This window comes from Ambystoma mexicanum, chromosome 10, assembly GCF_040938575.1.
Source record: "Ambystoma mexicanum isolate Mex_15411 chromosome 10, UKY_AmexF1_1, whole genome shotgun sequence".
In the NCBI taxonomy this organism is placed as follows: Eukaryota; Metazoa; Chordata; class Amphibia; order Caudata; family Ambystomatidae; genus Ambystoma; species Ambystoma mexicanum.
In genome coordinates, this window is record NC_090932.1 from 1,019,274,158 (window position 1) to 1,019,296,891 (window position 22,734).

At 45.0% G+C, this 22,734-nt stretch overlaps 1 protein-coding gene across 1 annotated transcript in view; it reads right to left on the minus strand.

The window, feature by feature from the left end:
- The window catches only part of AP2M1 (adaptor related protein complex 2 subunit mu 1), a 329,969-nt gene that overhangs the window by 157,411 nt on the left and 149,824 nt on the right, over positions 1 to 22,734 (minus strand). Inside the window, exon 4 of the mRNA XM_069618827.1 lies at positions 4,914 to 4,996. Within this exon, the coding sequence (XP_069474928.1) occupies positions 4,914 to 4,996 (83 nt within the window). The remainder of the gene's footprint in view (positions 1 to 4,913; positions 4,997 to 22,734) is intronic.

Consider the following 22,734-nt stretch of genomic DNA (forward strand, 5'->3'; position numbering starts at 1 on the left):
TAGTGCCTGTGTGTATTTCTAGATGTGGTTTTAAATAAATAATTATATCTCTTTTACACCAAGCTCTGGTCAGTGTTTACTTGCTCTACTGTGTTCTTCTGACCTATTGTGAATACTCTTCTTGAGGGAAGTCTGACTTCTCAGCCACAGCTACCAAGTGAATCTGTGTGGTACAGACTGCTACCAAGTGGGTTTACTGCCAAACACCTGTAGTCTTAAATCTTTTGCAGTGGTCCCAGAGGGAACTGCACAGGTTTCTGCCTAACAACGCTTCTCGTCGTGCTCTAGGGGGAGACAGGCGTTACACGTCCTGTGCTTGTCCTTCCAAGGATATCTGACGCTACACTTAGGGCAGAATCTAAAAGGAGTCCTTTCCATAGCCAAAGGGAAGGATGACCAGGCCGAAAGGGAAAGAAGTGGAAAGGAGGAAAGACATAACAATATGGCCACCCCAAACCCACTCTCCCTACTGTATAGGTCGGCCAGAAGGCCCGACCACGTGGAAATCCAGCCGCCGGATCTTATGCGCCGAGACCACAGCCGTAGACTATTCCTCTAGTCTTCGTCGAAGATGTTCTTATTAGGCGAAGTGACTTAACGGGGGATAAACCGAAATTTCGGTAAAGATAAACAATGTCTCCAGTAAGAGCTCCGCTGTAGGGCGACCAGTTGTCTGGGCGGAAAAAACAATTTGAGGGACCTCAGTGTGTGAGGGATTTTGGGTACTACACACTATAGGGATAGTGTTACAGACACGCCTATGCCGACGTCCCCTTTCGGTCCCCGAAAGACAAGATGCAATACTCTGCGGTTACCACTGGATGGCGGACCATATGCACAGCATGTGATTCTAAGCAGATTAAGCAGCAACAGAAATAAGCTTTTCACTCTGCTCATTGTGGCCCTCCAGCTCCTTTGGGTTCCCCCTAACACAATATCTCACTTAATTCTTAAGGGTTCCTCTGTTTTCTTGGGTCCCGTTGAGGTTAATTCTGCTCGGGAATTTGGGCTCCGGTAACCCTTTTCCTGGTCTTGTTCTCTCGCTCTCCTCTCGGGTCCCCTGTGACCCTTGATTGGGGCTATGGTAGTCCTTCCTTCTTGCCTGCTCATTCTCTATTCTCATCTCTCCAACCTGGGCAACCAGTGTACCTGCTGTGTTGCGGGGCTTGAGCTCCAGTGATGGTCCATCTTGTAAGCAATGGCAGTGTTCTCCACAGCTTGCCGCTCTTTGCTTCTGGATGCTAGCAGTCTTCACGTTCCACTCTTCTGTCTCTCGCTGGCTTCAAGTCTGAAAGTGGAGGACCCAGTCCTCCTTTCGTCCCTAGACTCAGCATCTTGTTTGTGGGCTCCGGGCCCACCACGTTCTGTACGTGGTCGCACGTCCAGGTCCGGCTGGCTCCATATGGCCTCTGCCTATCCAGCCTTGTGCACTTCCTAGAATGGCATACAGCATCTCGCTCTGGCATCCGCCTCCTTCAGCGCTACAGCTGGCTCCACCACATGCCAACGTTCTTACGTCGGAGATTCACCTAGACATTGGGTTTGATGTCCTCCACTCAAGGGTTGTTGGTCATTTATTCTTGCTCTGGTATTCAGAAGGGGCGCATTTTTCACCACAGATCGTCAAGCATGTGGAAAATTCAGCATTACCTTGACCCAAACACATAGTAATGACAATATGTCTTACTCCATGTAAGAAGATAATACCTTGGATTATCGGGAGTTCCCCGTGTGAGTCTGTCTGCTAAAGGGAAGTCACTCCCAATGAGGTCCTGTTTTCCCAAACCCCTAGGCAGCGTTTTGCTGAACTGGCTTACCTCCCTAACCCCCAAAAGGTGTTGCTCCTCCTAGGGGAGAAGGGCCAAAGTCTCCAGAATCGTTACAGCATCCTAAAAGAATGTCACATAATGCGCAGAGTTCCCAGCGACAGTGAGGCCCTAGGCACTAAGCAAAGCATGCAAGTGCTGGCCTCCATAAAGTGAGATGAACTCAAGTTGCACCCTGAAAACACTTGGCCTTTAGGCGTGGGGGTGGTCATTAGTTTGAAGACTACATTTAAAAAAACAAAACAATTTAAATGAAAAAAGTGCATCAATCCGCGCAGCCAGAGTAAAATACTACCAATTGAAGCCAGCAAAGGTGGGGCCCCAAGAGTGGCTACCTTAAATCTTTCAGCCTGGCTTAGCCATTCCAATTTTTTATTTTTGATGTGCAAGATCCTCCCGGCCCATCCTTAATGAGGCCAACATGCACTATGCATGAAGGAAGGGGATGGGACATAGGAATAGTAAGGGATAGAACTATCTTGCACCCACAACTGAATGTGAAATGCAAGTGATGGAAGATGCCGCTTAGGAAAGTAATGCCAGTCGTACGTATAACAATATTTCAGGTTTAATGTGTGGGGTTGTCATCAAGACTAAACCGATTCAAATTCAACAACATGCATTGAAATATTATAAGAACGGGTGTACCTGTAAAGAAAATGTTGATATGCCCTATTGTAGCCACTAGGCACCTCTAAGTTTAAGAGTGAAGCTTTAGCAATCAGTCAACGGTTTTAAAGGTTCTCCTACCTGGTGCTACAGTCGGTTTCAGTCACATGGAGCAAAAGACAAAGGAAGCCATGGAGAGCAGCAAGGGTGCGGCACACGTAGATTTACAGGCAAGCAGGTCAGAAGGCAGACAGGAAACAAAAACATTTTTTAAAAAGAAGGCAAGTTAACTAGGGCTACTCAAGAGGTTAGAGTGTGTTGTAGTGAAGAGTTGAGGGAGTGCACTCTGGGAGAGACCGAGGAGGAAGGAGGAGGGGCAGGGGAAGAAAAAGAAGAAAAAGAAGAAAAAGAAGAAAAAGAAGAAAAAGAAGAAAAAGAAGAAAAAGAAGAAAAAGAAGAAAAAGAAAGGCAGGGAGACAAGAGGAAGAAGAAGAAGAAGAAGAAGAGGCAGGGAGAGAAGAAGAAGAAGAAAGGCAGGGAGAGAGGAAGATTAAGAAGGGAGGCAGGCAGGCAAGAGGAAGAAGGGAGGCAGGCAAGAGGAAGAAGAAGGGAGGCAGGCAGGCAAGAGGAAGAAGAAGGGAGGCAGGAAGACAAGAAGAAGACGATGACGAGAGGCAGGCAGGCGGAAGACGAGAGGCAGGCAGGCGGAAGACGAGAGGGGGAAAGGGAGAGAACAAGGAGGAAGGAGGGAGATAGACAGCGAGAGAGAGCTACAGAGTGACAGAATATTGGGACTCCACCTGTAGGAGACATGATTCTACAGTCTTGTTGATAGCAACCAAGTTAACAGTATTTATGGAGTGGCAGTTTTGAACTGGAGCGGGATGAGGGAAAGGAAGAGGAACTGGGCATGGTGAAGTAACCACTGGGTATGGACAAGATGGACTAGTGCAGAGTTAAGGAGTAGGGATATGGCATTGGCGAGAAAAGTTTAGAGATGGTAGTGTGCATGTATGAAGTGGCAGGACATGCTGAGTGGAGGATGGCCAATCAAGGTGGAAAGAGACACAGGTGGGATGGTGATTGAGAAGAGCAAGTAGTTTGAGGTGGAACGGAAAAAAGCAGAGTGAAGGCTAAGAGTGAGCAAATCAGTTTGTGTGAAACAAAGCATTTCTCTGTTTAAATCATAACACAATGAAAACACTACCAACAAACTATTGTCAAAAGCTATGGCCATTCACAGTACTTTTTAGTCACACAAGTCAGGTTATAGATTACACCATTGCATCAACTAGATCACAGGTACATTTATGGAGAGGCCATGCAAGAAAATGGGAGGTTATCTGGCCAAGTATTAACATAGGGTTGGCCCATTGCTCACATTCTCCAAGCCAGGAATCATCTTTACAGACTCACAAATACAGCTTTTGCACATGATGGCCTTCCCATCAGCAATAGTAAACTCTGCATTATAAAAGGTTTGGTGGTGCTCTAGTGTATGCACTACAACTAAATAATGGGGTCTCCCTTGAATTCCAGACTATCACATTCTCAACCAACTGCAGCAATTTGCTCAGAGTAAGAATCCATGATATAGAACTAATTTAGGGAAATAATTAGTATGCTGTTCATTTCAAATACTTAAGTAAAAGAGGTCTTAACAATGTATGTGCACTCTAGCTATAAATATCCAAGCCGGCAAAAGACGAATAATGGGAACTGCATACAGGTGAAATGTTGAAACAAATTCCAGAAAAATACATATGCATACACCCATTCTTCCTAGATGCTAATGCCACAAAGTGCACAAATCATTGGTTTGAAAGGCACTTCGTCAATCGTCAAAAACAACCTTAATGACATTTGAAGGGCCAGTTAGGAAGTGTAGGTATGATAGATTACCCAGGTCTCTTACTTCTGAAAAAGAGGTGAGACACTTGCAAACCAAAATGTATAACCCACAAGTTACTAGGTCAAACAATCAACTGCACTAGACTGGCCTACATTTGTCTGAGCCATCTCAAAAGAGGGAGGCATTTCTCTGACCTATGCTCTCTCTAAGGGGACCTGCATTTAACTTTGAACCCTTGATTTTGTGTTGGAGTCTGTACAAAGGATGCCTCTTAACATTACTTCTGAAGAGGCAGACTTGGTTGCTGATTGCCAATCGCTCCATGGGAGGTACAAAAGCTACAGTTACACATTCAAATTGTGTTTGACAAAACAAGTCCCTATGCTGTGGTTATGCTTGGAGGAGCGGTTTTAGTTTTTGAGCTGTATGGATATCTCTTGTTGGAGAAGCAGGTGCTGTGTTTGTGAGCATCATACAACATCTCCAAGAGGAGAAGGATAAAAGGGATGTGTTAAGAACCGGCCAGGAATCCTTTCCAGTTTTTACTTGGCCAAGGTCATCGCATCCAGTTAGCCAGTAAAGTGTTGATGCTACAAAGTTAAGACTTCCAAGCCTAAAGTGGTTACCTGGCTCTTAATTCCTTGCTGGGTGATGAAGGTTTTCAATGCTCCAGTCTCAGAGTTTTGAGGGTAACCAAAATCAAGGATTTCTAAAGAGTAAACAAAAAATGGTTACTACGTTGTACAATTATCTAATGAAGTCTTCAAGGGCATACAATTACCAATTGCAAAACAGAAGAAAAACATTTGCTGATTTGCTGCCAACTGAAACCACACATTTAATTACTTGCAGGATATGCACCAATGGGTGAAAGACCCAGTAGGAAAAACTAACTGCGGAAGCGCTGAATCAAATGAAAATGCTTTTACAAATTCATTCATGCTTTATTAGGTAGCATAAAAGGGGAATGCTAGAATGTATTTCATAAGGCCATCTTTTAAGCTATGGTAGCTGCTGTTACAGAGATGTTCCTTTAGCCTAGTGATCAGGGTCTTTAGGAATATCTTCTTAACTTCGTTATTGTTAGCGATTCCCAGAAGCTCACCAGACTCACTAAATGGTAGTTGTAGAAGAGCAGCCCCTGGGTGGTTAACAGGCAAAGTACATGCTTTTCATTCATAACCAAAGATAATGTTGACACCATTTTTATACAAATATGATCTTTATCTAAAAAAAGAGGCAAAGAGAAAAATCATTACCCTTACAGTTAAGTTTACTTTGTAGAACAAAAAAATGGCACAATGTGATCAAGTGAATATGCTTCAAAGTGTTTTCAGAGTTACGAAAAATGTCTCTCTATGAAAAGAAAGTGCAGTAGCAGGTAAGAAATGCACTTTTCCTATCAGGCCAGCATTTTTTAAGAGACCAACGTAGACCGATTGTGCATTTTTGGGGCAGTTTACTGGGAATTTGTTATCTTGTGCAATTTTTCAAAATTAACAGTTCCGGCAAAGTGGGACCCTTGATATTAAAGAGTATGTCCCGCGATTAAGAAATAAAAAAAACAAAAGGCTTGCCTGCAACGCCAGAGTCTCAGGAAAGTAATATCCTGGGGCCAAAAAGGCAGATGGCAGTTTTCAAAGCCAGTCGCTGCGCGTATATATGACACTTCCAGCAATGACATCGGTGCAAGACAGACCCTACCCCCCGCCTCCCCCTCCAAAACGGCTTGGGAAGGACAATTATTCACAGATAACTGATTGCCAGGTTGAGAGTCTGAGCCAGGGGAGTAGAGTTTGGAGCAGCTGTGGTAGTCCTCAAGGTAAGCTTCCCACATCATCCTCAAGCACAGGATTAGACTACTGAAGATGGGGTCCATTTGGAGAGACCACAAAGAAGTACACATATTGAAGAAAGGCTTTTGAAGTCACACCAGTGAGGAATGAGCCCAGAAGAAGGAACGTGAGGAGAGCTCTGTGGGGCAGTTACAGGAACTAAGGCGGCTCGGGTTCCTGGAACTTCGAGATGGGGGTGATGAAACCAGGGTGCTTGCCTGTTGTCCTGGGATGAGGGATGAGTGCACTGCTTTGCACATTCTCTCACTGGGTTCAAGACGGCAATGGGGTACCCACTTCTAGATCTGGTGATGCAAGTACAGTCAGTCATTTCAGGGTGCGAAGGTCTTGGAGCTGTGATCCAGTTGTATCCACTAGTTCAGGGGAAAGGCACATCACTGGGTTCCTGCTGGTTATTCTGGAGAGGAAGACCTTTGCCATCAGATTCTTCTGACCATCAAAAAATACTAATGCAGCGCTTTCGTCCTTTATCGGCAGCAGACCTTACAGAGTGCAAGTAAAGAGTTGCAGCAGGACGCAAAGTAATTGGGTAACGGGGTCTGCTTTTATTTCCATCTTGAGGTATTCAAACAGGGATGGGGTGCCTAGGGCAGAAAATCCCTCTAACAGCACCATGCATTTGAGAAGCATCAAGAACAAAAATGGAGGGGTTCAAAATAAGGATTTGATTAGCAAGATCTAAATGCATCTCTCCTGGGTATCTGGCATCATCAGAGTAAGCAGGAGCTACACATGGGAAACCAGGAACTATTATTTATCATGACACAAATTTAACTACCATATGAGATCCAAACTAGAACTGGGTGCATCCGATTTGACGAATTGTGCATTAAATGTCTATTAAATGCATTTTAGTGCACATTTATATACATTTCTAAATATGCAGCCTTAATTTTGAAGGTGTATGTTTCTATAGCGTAAGTTGACATGGGGAGCCAAATGTAGCTCTTGTAACTGTTGGAGTCACGACAACCAGGTGCTCCTAAGATATAACAAGGAGCTAAATAGCTCCCAGCAATTTGAACCCTGAAAAGGAATATATAATGTCAGACGGGCATTGACATTCTAATTTGAGTTTTTATACTGTGCCAGCTCACAACAACCATAGTAGTCTCAAACATGTAAACCTTGTTAAGGTGCACTGAGGGCCCCACCCAGGGATGGCAGTACCTTAATTAATAGCATGATTAATAAAGAAACGAAAATGTTTATAAGTAAAATAAGTTGCGGCCCATGAGGAACTGAGGATGCGTGAGATAGAAAAGTGGAGATTGCTATACTGCAAAATAAGCATATAAAGTTGGTGCGCAAGCGACTCGAGATGTGATTGTGCTATCCGAAGTATAATGATGGCATGGTTAAACCAGATTCATCTGAATGGATGGTCTGAGACATTTTAAATGTATATGTAGGAAGCTACCCAAAGGCCAATGACAAAAGTCTGGGTAAGGAAGGAAGAGATAAGGAACTATAGGTAATGATTCTGACATTTAAGGGGATAGATGACCAACACAAGGTGCAGACGAAGAACCCCATGCAAAGATAAGGCACAACTTGGTGCAAAGAGCAAAAATATGTGACTTCATAAGCAGGTGCACAATGAAGAACACAAAATAACATTCCCTGGCCGAAGGAGTGCAGCCAAAGAACCCAATAAACTGCGTCACCCTCCCTCAGTCACGTGATCCCTCAGGTCTTCGTGACAACACCTCCATTTTGGTGAATGGTGAGGGAGTGAAAAGTCAAAAAGGACCTAGCCAGTTAAAGTGGATTCCATACAATATTCCACGTACAATATTACACAGGTGAAATAGTCACCATCAGCTGAGCAGAAGGGGGTGCCTTTCCTCAGATAGTTCCACTCCTCAGAGGTGATAGGGACTCCGTTTCGAATGATTTTATGCAGTACCCTGTGGGAGACTGCACCAGCCTTGTCCTCCTGGCACTAGTTAACCCAACCTTTGGTATAAGCATATCCTACACAAGTCGGTGGAGTGGCTATCTCAAGAGGGGCCAATGTGAGCTGTAGGGCTGCAACAGAGTTTCACAGTGACAAGTATCCAAATAACACTTCTACTCAAGGTTTCTTAATTAAACAATGATTTGTTAATTTAACAGTCAGTTTGAATAAGCCTTCTTTAGAAGGGAGCAAATATGCAACAACTAAATAAATATACTTCAAAAATACACTCCGTTTCAATAAATCAGTAGATCCCCATTCGGGATGGCACAGACGCTTCCTACACCCGGAGGTGACTTAAATAACTAGGACACTGTGGACATTGATATATCACTGGTACATTTAGAGCAATACTGAGTTTGGTGTCATAAGGAAAAGGTTAGAGGAAGAAACACTTAACAAGTTTCTCAAACAGGTAAGCACTTTTGACCTCCTCCCACCCCCCAAATCCCCTATGCAATGTAGGTTAATCCTTTCCCAGCTACATAAGTAAAGATTGTGTGACTTTTTGGAAGGACAGATCAAAACACAAAGTCAGAGGTTAGAAGAGTCTATCAGGGAGCCAGGCCAGCCAATGTCAATTGAGCGAAGTCTAGGAGAGCTGAAGTTATTCTTGCAGGCAAGTAAAAAGTCTTCCACAATGTTAGAGAGTTTTTGTTGAAAATGAAATTACTGTTGAGCTGGAAGGCTTGTGATAGGCAAAGCTGCAACCAACTCTGCAAGAGGTAACAAAGGTAAGTCTCAACTGAGAGCTAACAAGTTACACAGCAAGCGGTAAGTACCCCTTAGTTTACAATACCTTAGGCCTGAAGAAATTGGTTCCAGTTGGCTTCTGTTCCGGATGCAGTATGCAAGATCCTGTTCCTGGCCCTCAGTCGTGGGGACAAGAGGGAGGATGCCTGGGCACTCCTGCACTATGGTTTGAAGGTTGGCGGCAGCAATGGGCAAACTTCAGATCAGCGGCACTTGGCGGTTTCAGCTTCTCACGAATAGCACCACTGCGGTTCTCAGATACCTTGTGGGCTTTCCTTGCTGCTGGGATCCAGTACTCTGCTGAGGTGGCTCAGGCTTGGTTAGTGCTGTTTCGAGGGAGTGCAGAGAATTTTCCTGTAGCTCGGTCCGACTTAAAAACAATGCACTCTAGTCTGGTGCTCGGCTCCTGCAGCAGCAACGGAAGTACAGCCAGCTTCAAGAGGATTTCCAGATGAGTTTGTCTTGGGGTTGATTGGTCCCACAAACCCAAGGGGAGTAGTCGTCCTTTGCAGGGCTTCTCTAGTAGAGGCTAATTCGGAGCTTCAGCACTGCTGCAGGGCTTCACCGGGCAAACCAACGGTCGAGGATTTGCAGCAAGTGTCTCTTTGAAGTTATTCTTCGGATTCCTTCATCCAGTGGTCGACTGCCTTCCGTCTAAAAGACCTTGCCTTTTATGCAGATTTCTCCCATTCATTCGCAGCCTAGCTGTCACTCACACAGCAGGGTAGCTGTCTTCCAAGGCCAGCCCGGCAGCCAATCAGCTTTGGGTGCATTCCTGTAACCAAGGAGACTAAGCATAGGGAGTTTGGGGAACCTCCCTTGCTTCCTGCCCTGCCAGACACGCTGGAGCCAGAGGGGGGCTTCACCAACGAATCCCGCCAAAGACCAACACAAACAAAGGAACCAAACCTGGTTTGGTGCGCAGAGTAAATCTCAAGAAGGACCTTTCCAACAAGTAATGGCGAAAAGACAACTAGGGCTATTTTGGCAAAATGGGCACCCAGGGGTGCTTTAGTGCAACAGCAATTGCAGCACGCGGTAAAAATACACAATGGTAGGAAAAAGTAAACCACTGCCACCAGCCATTAATTGTAGAAAGGGTAACAAAAATGGTACATGAGAAACTAAACAAATGGGATACTAAGTGACCCCTCCAGCACCCGATTGTAAGATAGGGTGTGTTGATCTAGAAAGTTACAAATGCAAGTAAAGTCAATTTCACTTCACTGCTCTTGAAAACAGTTTAACAAAGAAGGTATTTAAACCTTTGGGAAATATGAAATACTTCCATGTGCCACTGCACTGAATGTGCTGTGTATCAATATAAAACGATGATGCCTATGGAGTTGGTCAGACACCAAAACCAAAACAAACAGTTCAAATTACAGAAAAATACGAGAGAGTGGGAAAAAGGTCTTACTCTCTTCAGGATAAAAATTAAAAGTTCTAAGGGCCAGCAAAAGAGCTGGGGGTCTCTAAGGTAGAAGGGAATACGCGCATTTCTGAGAATTCTCCCTAACAGACTCAGAGTGTGGCTGTTTTTATGTACTCTGCCTTCAGTCAGGCTTTTTATTACACTTGGGTGTATTTTGTATTCTTATTGAATTTCTATAGTGCTTAATGCTCAAGCGTTGAACAAAGCTATAATCAGTACAAATTACATGAGCAAATATTTGATTGCTGATTACTGAATAAGAACATATGTTTTAAGATGAGGCTTTGAAAGAGAAAAGGAAGATCTAGCGCTCAAAGAGAATGGAAGAGAGGCCAAAGGAGCAAAATCATGAGGAGGCCCAAGGAGCACATGGAACAGTAAGAAGAGCGATTCAGAACGAAGAGAGCGAGCAGAAGAGATAAAAGATTAGTGAAGACTGATATTGGGGAGCAAGACCAAAGAGAGACAAAAAATATACGGAAAACAAAGAGTAAACTATTTTTTAATGAGAGCCAGTGCAAAGAGAGCAAAGCAGAAGAAAGAGAATCCCGAGGAGCAAGAGAATAAAGAACCTGGATAGAGGATCGGTAGATATAGCGAATGGGCGCAAGATGAGATGCTGGAAGACCAAGAAGAAGAGAAGAATAGATGAGAAAAGGTTTAGCAGAAGAAAAGGAGAGAAACCGACCAGTTTTAATATTAAAAGTTTGCTAACACAAGGTGCAAGAAATTGAGAAAATAGGAGTAGAGAAGTCAAAAATGTCACTGAGATTAAGGGCAAAAGCAGAAATACGAAGAGAGGAACGAGGAAAGAAGAGGAAGATTAATAAAGGAAGAGACTTTAAGATACACAATACACTCCAGAAGCTTAGAAGGAAAAGAAAGGAGATATATCAGACAAACAGAGGGCAAAGAAGAATTATGGGTAGGTTTTTTTTCAGGATAGGAAGTATAAAATCATGCTTGAAACAATAGCAATAGAAAGATTAAAGAGCAATGAGATAGCATAAACGTAAAGAGTAAACCTGGAAAGATTAAGGAAGAGAATCATCAGGAAGAGAGGTAGGAGGAGCCCTAGCCAGGGCTACTGAAATATCAGCACCCATGAGAGGTTGGATCAGTGATAATATAGGAAGAGACGAGTCAAGGGTGGTGAAAAAATTAGCAAAATAAAAAAAGATTCCAGTAAAAAAAATAAAAAACAACACAAGAGGGGCTGCTCCAAGTCAAGTAAAAGGGCTCCAAAAATGAAATTCTGCCATAACAGTTGCCAAGTGAGATTCCTAATGGAACACAATGATGGATTGAAAATTGACTAAGCATTGGAAAGAATGGAGCAAATCTATGTCCACTGTATATGAGCTTTGGATACAGGGCCAACTTTAAAATAAACATCCTGTATAGATTTATTTATTTTTGTATAAGGCATTTATGTAACGCCCATACCCAGGGGTATCATAGCGTATGTTGGAGACAGTAAGTGAATCGGTGGCAGTAATGCAATAATACAGTGATTACTAAACAGAAGTTAATCATATCAAAAAGCCAGGTTTTAGTTATTTTTTTAAAATTTGTTGTAGGATTGCTGATTTCAAATGGAAGAGGGGGATTGTAGACCGCGCACAGCTGGAGCATCCTGCCCCTTTGCTTTTGTAGAGAGGAGTGGCAAGAGAAAGGCTGGCACTGGATCTTTGGGTGCGACTGTTAGGGAGAATTCTCAGACATGTGCCAATTCCCTCCACCTTAGAGACACCCAGCAACTTTGCTGGATTTTGCGGAATTGATTTTTGTAACTTGGGAGTGCGACCCTTTTTTCCCCCCTCACACTCTCGCATTTTAATGTGATTGTGTACACGGTTTCTGTTGGTTGTGGAATCTGACAAACTCCATAGGCATCATCTTTTAAATTGTGTCACACAGCACCTTCAGTGTAGCGACACTGGGAAGTCTTCCAGATTTCCCAAAAGTTCAACTACCTTCTCTGGGATAAACTACTCTTTCCCAGAGCAGTATAGTGAAATTGACTTTACTTACCATTGTAACTTTCTAGACCCAGCACACACTAATAAGAGTGTTGGAGGGGTTACCTAGTATACCCTTTGTCTAGCTTTTCATGTAAAATGTTTACCCTTTTCTCACTGAATGGCTGGTGGTAGTGGTTTCGTTGGAACTACCATGGTGTGCATTTAACACAGGCTGCGTTCGGGAGCCATCTTTGTCAAAATGGCCCATGTTCTTTTTTTGCCATTTCTTTGTGGAAAGGTCCTTCTTGAGATTTACTCTGCAAGCCAAACCAGGTTTGGTCTCGTTGTTCATTTTGCCTTTGGCAGGATTCACAAGTAAAGCCCGCCTCTGGCTCAGAGTGTCTGGGGTAGGCAGGAAGTGAGGTACCCACCCAAAACTCCCTGTGCTTAGTCTCCTAGGAGACCCAAATGCCCTCTGGAGATTGGCCGGCTGACTGTCCTGCAAGGACAGCCACCCTGTTGGGTGACTGATAGCTAGGCTGGAATGAATGGGAGATAACTGAATAAAAGGCAAGTCTTTTGGCTTGGAAGGCAGAGTCAACCACTGGACGAAGGAACTGAAGACGAACTTTAAGAGGACGCCTGCTGCAACTCCTGGACCGTTGGTTTGCCCGATGAAGCACTGCTGCAGTGTCGAAACGCCAAGTTCGCATCGATAGAAAAGCCCCTGCATGGACAAATTCTCCCCTTGAGATGGTGAGACCAATCAACTCCAAGTAAGCCACCTGGACATCCATCTCGGAGCTGGTTGAATTTCCACAGAGTTGCTGCTGGAAACCTTATAGCCAGGGAGAGTAACACTTGATTGTGTGCGTTGCTTTTAAGCTGGCCTCCCAAGAAGCAGAACTGACCAAGCCTGAGCCCCCCTCAGAGTAACAGCAACTAGGTATTTTCCAAATGATAGTCATTGAGATAAGATGCTTCATCATAGATGCATTTGTGAATCAGGGTAAGTGTTTTAAAGACAATCCAAGCTTTGATGGGCAGCCAGTGGGCATTGCATCTGGTGGCCAAGATGCGGTCACTACATTTTAGCCCAAGGACGGCTCGTAGGGCTTTGTTCTGGAGAAGAAAAAGTTACTTACCAACTGTAACGTTCTTTCGATTGGATGTTCCTCCCACGTATTCCTCATCTTAGATATATCCTTACCTTTAGGTTTTGCCTCGGAAATGTTTTCTCTCTCCAGCAGAGGGCGCTCCACTCGAGGCCGTGGCGTTGATGTCCCTCGGCGGCACCCGTCGAGCACCGTCGTCATCCACTGTATAAGAGCCTCGAGTGCGCCCGTTGGCTTCAGTTCTGTTTTTTTGTATAATATAGTCCATGGATCTTAATTTGTTAAAGGTGTGTCTTGTTTGACCCCAGCCTTAAAAGAGTGTAGAGTGTAATGCACGTAAACTGTACTGTGGGGTTGGTTGGGAGGGTCGATGAGGAATACGTGGGAGGAACATCCAATCGAAAGAACTTTACAGTTGGTAAGTAACGTTCTTCGAATGGATTGTGTCCTCCCACGTATTCCTCATCTTAGATAGGCTCCCAAAGCAGTTTTGTATTGGAGGTGGGAATACAGTATTTTTTTCAATCGTGGATAGAATGGAGTACCAATTTGGCAAATAGACGACCTTGAGAAGAGGTCGAGTCCAAAGGATAATGTTTTATAAAAGTTCGCATGGATGACCATGTGGCTGCTGCACAAATATCTTGTATAGGGACACCCCTTTTTAAAGCTGTTGAAGTTGCCATTTATTTATTTATTTATTCAAATTTGTTGAGCGCACATCAGCCCAGAAGCATCGTGGCGCTTGTTACAGAAATCTTAGTTGCAAAGGAGACCGTAGTTACAATCAATACATAAATTACATAGGAAATATATACAATAGCAAGGCAGTATATTTACATGGCTTCCTGAAATTTGCTAGTTATTTAGCAAGGAACAAGGTTTTCAATTTCCTGCGAAAGATGGGAAGTGAGTTTTCCGTTCGGATGTCTGAAGGGAGAGCGTTCCATGTCTGTGCTGCAATGTAGGGAAAACCTAGACCTCCGGCTTTGGTTTTTTTGATGCGTGGGGTGCAGAGTAGGTTGGCGTATTGCGTCCTGGTGGGACGTGTGGAGGAAGGTTTGAGGATGGTGTCTGAAAGATAGGACGGGGCGGAGAAGGAGAGGCATTTGTGAGTGAGGGTGAGGATTTTGAGGGTGATCCGTTCTTTGACTGGGAGCCATTTGGCTGAGAGCCTGGCCTGGGTGATATGCTCTCTTCTTGGGATACTGAGAGCGGCCCGGAGAGCGTTGTTCTGTGTGATTTGTAGTCTATTTATGTTTTTGGCTGATGTGCCTGCTAGGAGAGCATTGCAGTAGTCCAATTTGGCTCCTATGGTTGCCCTCGCTATGAAGAGGCAGTTAGGTTTAGAGAGGTAAGGCTTAATGGCGTTTATAAGTTTGGTAGTGTGTGCGGATGCGGAAGTGATAGCGCTGATTTGTCTGGTCATGGATAGTGAGGAGTCCAGGTATACTCCCAGTGTCTTGACGGCTGTGGACACGGGAATGATGGAGTTGTCAATTGAGAAGTTGGTGTACAGTTTGTCCAATTTGTCCAGGGTGTTCTGTTGGCCAAGTATCAAGATTTCGGTCTTATCCCCATTGAGGCAGAGGCCATTAATTGCCATCCAAGCCTTGATGATGGAATAGATGGTGTGGAGTGCCTTTGCGTCTTCGTTGTATGAGCCTGAGAGGGGAAGAAGTACTTGTGTGTCGTCCGCGTAGTTCGTGTAGGTGATGCCGTGTGAGTCAAGTTTGTCAAAGAGGGGCTTGGTGAACAAGTTATAGAGTGTGGGTGCAGTGCAGGAACCTTGAGGGACCCCGCAGTGGATTGTTGTGGGTGTGGCGTTAGCGATGTCCGAGAAAACTTTCATGGCCCTACCTTCGAGGAAGGAAGTGATCCAGGCGGCTGCTTTTTTGGAGAAGTTGCCATGCCCTGGTTGAATGAGCTCTCAGACCATTAGGTGGTTCTTTTCCAGCCAATCTTACATTCTGTTATGGCTAAAATTATCCATCTGGATAAAGTTTGTTTGGTTACTGGAAGACCCAGTTTGCGTCCAGTGCACCCGCACAAAACGTTGGTCGCACTGACGAATCTTTGCCAATCTTGAGATGTAAAAACTAAGATTTTTCTGGGATCTAGTCTATGCAACCGCTACTCTTCCTTGCTTGCATGAGGAGGGTAAAGTTATTTTCTGTGACAGATGAAAATCCGAAACAATTTTAGGTAGAAAAGAAGGTTTGATCCCAAGAACTACTTTGTCCTTATAAAAGATGGTGTGAGGAGGGTTACTCGAAAGCGCCTGCAACTCACTTACCCTGCGGGCTGATGTCAATGCTACAAGGAGTATTGTTTTCAAAGTTAGGAGCCTTAGCGGACAAGAATGTAAAGACTCAAATGGAATGCATGTAAGAAATTTTAGAACCAAGTTCAGATCCCACACTGGAAGCTGGAAAGGTATTGGTGGAAACACATTATTCAAACCTTTTAAGAATTGAATTATTAAGGGTATCTTGAAGTAAGATTCTTCTTCTGAAGAGCGCTTAAAGATGGATAGCGCTGCTAAGTATCCTTTTATCGTTCCAACCTGGAGCCCCAGATTAGCTAAATGTAATAGAAAAGATAATACTGTGGGGATATTGCATTGAAACGGGTCCACATTCTTTTCTCTGCACCAGTTACTGAACCAGTTTACAGAGATTTGGTTGCTGGCCTTCTGGCCGAAAGCAAAATCTCCATCACGTCATCCAGAAGATCCCAATCCTTGTATCTCAGCCTTTCAGAAGCCATGCGTGAAGGTTGAGTGTGTTCACCTACAGATGGAGAAGATGTCCTTCATGTCGCGAGAGAAGATCCTCTCTTCTTGGAAGACGTATTGGAGGGCAGATGGACATGTCCAGAAGGTCTGGGTACCACGTTCTCCTGGCCCAATCTGGGGCAATTAGGATCATGGTTTTCCCGAACTTTCTCAACCTCCTGATTACTTGAGGTATCACAGGGACTGGAGGAAACGCATACAGAAGTGGAAACTCCCATTCCACTACGAACGCGTCCCCTAGAGCTCCTCTCGGGGGAAATTTCCTTGAGCAGTATAGTTCGCACTTCCGGTTGGCCCTGGTCACGAACAAATCTACTTGAGGGGTTCCCCAAAGGGTGAACTTCCTGAGCTATCTCCCACTCGTGAGAGAATGTGCTCTGCCTGCTCAGAACGTCCACTGTTGTGTTTTGCTCTCCGGCTAGATGAATTGCCGAGAGAGAGATCCCTTCTTGTATTGCCCAGAACCAGAGTTGCATCGCCTCTCTGCACAGCGGGGCAGTGACTCCACTCCTCTTGTTGAGGTAATGCATGGCCACTGTATTGTCTGTCATTATCAGAACATTCTTTCCTCGTACAGTGGGCAGGAAGGCCTTCAGCGCTAGTCTGATTGCCCTCAACTCCAAAAGATTGATGCGTAGTTTGGACTCCGATGGAGACTAACGTCCGCTGATTGTCAAATCGTTGGTGTGGGCTCCCCACCCAGTTAGTGAGGCTTCAGCCACTACCGTCATCTCCAGCCATGGTTGCCAAAACTGTTCCCCCTTGAGGATAGTCTCCTTGCAAGCCCACCATAGAAGATCTTGAGGTACTTTGAGACTTGCAGAAGATCTGACATTTCCCCCGAAAACTGGGACCATGGAGTCCTGAGGGCCCATTGAAGGAATCTCATCCTCAGTCGAGCCTCTGGCACCAAAAACATGCAGGATGCCATGAGGCCTAGCAACCTTCGAAAGTCGAAAACCGTTAGATGTTGGGCATTTTGAAATGCCATTACCATCTGCAGAATGTGGTGAGCTCTTTCCTCGGGAGGAGAGGCTTTCCCCAAGGTAGTATCCAGGACTGCTCTGATGAATTGGAGTCTTTGGCATGGAATCATTTGTGACTTCTTATAATTGAGAGAGAAGCCCAGACTGTGTAAGAAGTGGCAGGTCAAGGCTAGATGTTCCTGGACTCTTTCGGGTGAACTCACCCTAATTAGCCAATAGTCCAGATAAGGGTAGATGTGAATCCCCCTCTTCTGATACTCGCTGCCACCACCGCCATCAGTTTGGTGAAAACCCTCGGGGCAGAGGTCAGCCCAAATGGCAGAAATCGAAACTGATAGTTAGATCCGCCAATTGCAAACCTCAGGTACTCTGTGCTTGAGATGGATTGGCAAACGAAAGTAAGCATCCTGAAGGTCCAATGAAACCAGCCAGTCCTGAAGCTGAAGAGCCTGAAGGATTTGAGAAAGGGTCACCATCATGAACTTGTCCTTTGAGGAACTTGTTCAAGTTTCTTTAGTCCAAGATGGGTCTCAACCCTCTGTCTTTTTTGGGGATGAGAAATTAAGGGGAGTACCAACCCTTGTTCCTCTCCGCTACAGGTACATGTTCTATTGCACCTTTCTCTAGCAGGACTGAAATCTCCTGCACAAGGAGCAGGTCTGGAATCTTTTACAGAATTGGCTCCCGGTGGATGATCTGGAGGTTTTTGATGAAAAGGAAAGCAGTAACCATGGGTCACTATCTCTAGTGCCCAGGCATCTGATGTAATACCCCACCATTCGTCTAGATACTGAGTGATTCTGCCTCCCACCGGGGTTTTGTGGGTCAAGACCTCAACGTGGCTTTGCAGTGGCTGAGGAGGTTGTAGCCGCTGCTGTGGCCGATCTAGCACCTCTTCCTTTTCCAGTACAAAAGTGTTTTCTCCGTTAGCCTCTCTGACTGGCCTGCCCCCTTCCTTTTCCAAAAGGGGAATAGAAGCTAAAGGGGCGATTCTTCCAGGAAGATGAGCCTGCATAAAAGTGTTGTTGAGGCTGCCTTATAGCGGCGCTGAGTGATTTTGCTGCCGCTTTTGAGGTCTGCAGCTTCTCCAAGTTCTCGTCCGCCTTGATGCCGAACAGCCTCAAGCCGTCAAAGGGCATATTGAGTAACCTGGACAGTACATCAGATGCAAAACCAGATTTTCTCAGCCAAGCAAATCTGTGTAAAACTGTGCTTGCCGCCATGGACCTGCTCACACTATCAGCAGTGTCCAGTCCTGACTTGAGGCACTCGTCCATAGCCTCCTTTCCATCTCTTACTATCACCAAGAAACCATCCCGTTCCTCACCCTCTGGGATGTGATCAGCTACTTCATTCAAGAAGTCCCACAGGGTGTATGTAAATCTAGCTAATGTACAAGTCACATTAGTAGATTTAAGGGCCATACTGCCCGAAGTGAAAACTTTCCTCGCCCAATCATCAATCTTTTTATCGTCCCTGTCCGGGGGCATGGAGGGATAAGCTGATTGCTTATTTGCAGTCGCATCTTGAATCACCAAGCTCTCAGGTGAAGGATGCTTAGATACTCTGGCTCTGAAGGTGAAGGTCTGTACTTTCTCACAAATTTCTTATTTACAGCTAGTAAAGATTCTGGGATTTCACAATTTGCCATAACTCTTTTGTAGAGCTTTGTGGAAAGGAAGAATCAGATCCTTCAGAGTTCCTTCATCAATAATATCTGTCATTTCATCCTGGTCGTAGCTCGGGGACACCGTCTTCCACCCCATGAAGTCGATGACTCTTCCCATGAGGTTCCTATACCCAGCGTCTGCGTGGTCAGTAGGGTCTGGTCTTTCAAATTATACCTCAGGTGAGGTATCTAGGCCACTGGCCGATTGTAGGCAGTCATAAAGGTCTGCCATTTTGGTATTTGGGTCTACTAATTCTTCAGGAACTTCTCTTGTCCCAATTCTAACACCAGCTGATGTAATTTCTTCATCAGAGGACTGTTCTTCAAAAATAGAACACATGAATTTAAAAAGTTCCTGCCTGGGCGGAGGATGGAAGATATTTTCTGGTAAGGGTGGTGGCATTGACCTACGTTTAGCCATCATTGTCGTTTTGGGTATCGGTATTAAAGATTTCCCTGACAAAGGCGTTGAAGGCATCGATGGAATAGATGCTGGATTCGATATGTTCGAAGGAATCCTCGAAGAAGGCTTCGACACTGGTTGGAAGTATCGATGCCATCTTTGGCTTCGACGTAGTTGAAGGACGTGTCGAGTTGATGCCTGTCTGACGAGGACGACATTTTGTCCTCTGTTAACCTCGATTTGTGCACCAAAGGTTTTTGTCTTGTTTCATGAGGCGCTGGAGAATAATCCTCCGAGGACACCCTCGACTGTCGGATTTCGCATGTACAGTTTTAGATTTCCCTCTGTCACTCTTGGAGTGGACAGGGGCATGCTCTTCACGCGACTTTGAGGGGGTCGGACCAGCCTTCTCAAAAATCTTTAGGATTGAAGCCCTAAAGGCCTCCCATTTTTGGGTGGAATCATGTTTAGAAGGAAATGAACCTCCTGTCATGCGAGGAGGAAGAAGAGGAAGATTTGTGACGTTGCTTCTCCGATTTTTTAGATGAAGAGGAGGAAGATTTCCTCAAGCGACTCTTCGACCTCGACCGTATCAGATTTTCTACTTAACTCTACAGAGTCTTTTTGCAGACTTAAAAGACTCCTCTCCCACCGCTAGCTTACCTTAGTGTTCCTTAAGAGCCTTATTCGCCATCGCCTGACACAAACCGCACTCGTCGAACCGATGGGCAGGGCTAAGGCACTAAAGGCAGTTGTGTTGAGGATCCGTAATGGACATCTTCCTTCCGCACTTTAGACACTTTTTAAATCCCGTCTTGGGTGTGGTAGGAGTTGAAGATGAAGACATTTTCAATGAAAGAACTGACGCGCCGTTTCGAAACACAAAGCAAAAGCTCGGAAAAACGGAACCCAGACCAACGGGCGTGGCTCGAGCCCTTTATACAACGGATGACCTTGACGGCGGCCCTCGAGGGACTAATGCTACGCAGCTTCGAGCACAGCACCCTCTGGTGAAAAAAAAATTCAGAAGAAAGAAGCAGCAAGCTGGCAGTTTATCTAAAATGAGGAATACATGGGAGGACAATCCATTTGAATGTTAAGTTTGGCTTGAATGTTGCTAAGGGTGTTTCTTCCTTTACCAAGAGCTAGGGCATTCTGGGAGGGAATCGTGGATTGAGAGAGTGGACAGATGTGATACTTGAGTAGTGCTTTTAGTGTTATTTGCTTGGGGTTGTGGTGCGTGTCTCAGGTCTAAGGAAGACAAGTCGGCTGCAAGAGTGGTTAGGTTAGTGTAGGAGAGACTGACTCCTTGTGTAAGACTTAAGTCAACTCGTGGCAGGGAGTTGGGTGGCCCGATTTAGAGAGGTAGTGATTGTGTAGCAGAGATGGTGGCTGGACTGAAATCGTGGCGTGCTTTGGAGGAGCAGGAAACGGGTAAACGAGTAAACATGGTAATAAGCCGTTGGTGGCAGCTGAAGGCAGCAGGGGTGCCGAGCGAATAGGTAGGAACAGGCGCAATGGGAAAAGGGGATTGGGCGGGCACATTGGGAAAGTGGACTGAACGGGTGCTAGTGGTTGGAATGGCAATGAAGAGCAGTAACAGTTTGCGGCTGACGAAAAGGCTGGGAGGAAGGGGATGGGGGGTCAGCAGGTCAGAAGGAAACTGGCTAAGGACATCAGGGGTACAATGCAATTACAGGAGAGGTGTGGCGCATACAACCTCTCCTTACCTTGTAGATCAGATGGCAAATTGATGATTGCGCACAGGGGTTTGGAGAGTGGTGTCCCAGCCGTCATAGCCTGACAAGGACAGACAGGGGGAGTCTGAGGCCTTAGCAGTTGGCCTTAGCAGGGGTCCGGCGGCACCAGCCGGCCCCCACAGCTCCTGGGCAAATTTTCAGGAATGGTTTGGCTATATATGGTTGCCGTCAAGAGTAATGAAGAAATGAGAACAGTGTGATGGCCTAGGCATCCTCATCCGCCACACAGTTTCTGCGCAAGGAGCCAAAGCTACTCCCCTGATTGTTTGGGCTTGAAGGCAGCTTACCTGACCCAATTAAATTAGTTGTCCAACTGGAACATATAGACATGCAGATTTATCAGCATGCAAGTTGAAGCCACAGCTCCAATCCTGTGATCACTCCAACAGCTTGTCCATCAATCATATGCACTAATAGTAAGGTAAAACAGTAAAGTTAATCGCACATTAAAAAGAACGTTCTCCATCTGGGTTGGAGGGAATCGGACCATTTTACTGTTGCCACAAGTAGGGGACGCAATGAATCAGCAGAAATCGCCTGTACAGCTGTCTTTCTGCAACTACCAGTAAATCACAAAACCTACAGCAGAGGTGCAGTAAGACAGGTCCGACAATCTATGTTGCAGGAGGTTAGAAAATATTTATTTTTGCAACTTTACTTCCATTGACATCAATGGAACTACCAGCTATGTGCTACCGCTTGAACCTTGCATTGACTTTTAAAGCCTTTTTGCTTTACTTCCCTTGCTCAAGTCACCTATTTTAAGGGCAATGGTCAGCCCATACGTTTATCAGCGCAGGGCGGACCCTGTGCAAGATTCTTTTATTGTTTTGCTGTTGCACAATATCTTACAGTAAAATGCTGCAGGAGGATTATTTATCCCTTTTTCCTCTAGTAGCCTTTTCCGAAGTATCAAGGACCTGCTGGTATCAGCAGATTAAGTCCTACCTTATTATCACCCTGTCCTTTGGCCATCTTGCTCTCTGTCCTTCTTGCCTTCTGAGGTCAGGAAATGATACTTTTGCATGCAAAGCAGGAATGCGTGACCTGGATGGATATGGGGAATAGGAGGGTTTTGTCCAAATACAGATTTAAGCCTGGAGATGTCTGTTGCTAGCAGGGACAGATTGGCCAAGAAATAGGACCGGACACCCAAAAAGAAGTGGCCCATCCCTCGCTTCATGACCCTTGACCTCTGATGACGTCACCGGAAGTGATGTCATTTGATCCCACCCAAAGTGACATCCCGGGAAGCGATGAAACACAACCTTTCACCCCTTGACAAAACAGGAAGCGGCATAAAATAGCATTGTTCCCAAGTACACTACGAAAAATATGTTTATGATTTCACTAATGTAATATACATTTCATACAAGAATGGATCATATGTATCATTAATATCTGTGTGCATAGATCCATATTGTCAAATTACTGTGAATGCAAGCAGACGTCCAAGGCCAAATGATAGGTTATTGTATAGCACTTACGCATAAGCTCTTTTATATATAATAAATATGCATACAATATCACCCAAACTGTGTTGGTACTCCTTTGTCTACCCAAGAAGGATGAAAGGCAGAGATGGACTTGTTGGGATTAAAACCTGCAGATCACACAAACATCACAGCGAGCGTTCAACCCACTGAGCTATATATCTGCTATAGTAAAATTAGCAATCATTCTGTAGTGGATACCATTAAACTGGTAACAGATTTAACAGCAGACCAGTTAAGTTCATCTGCAGGTCTG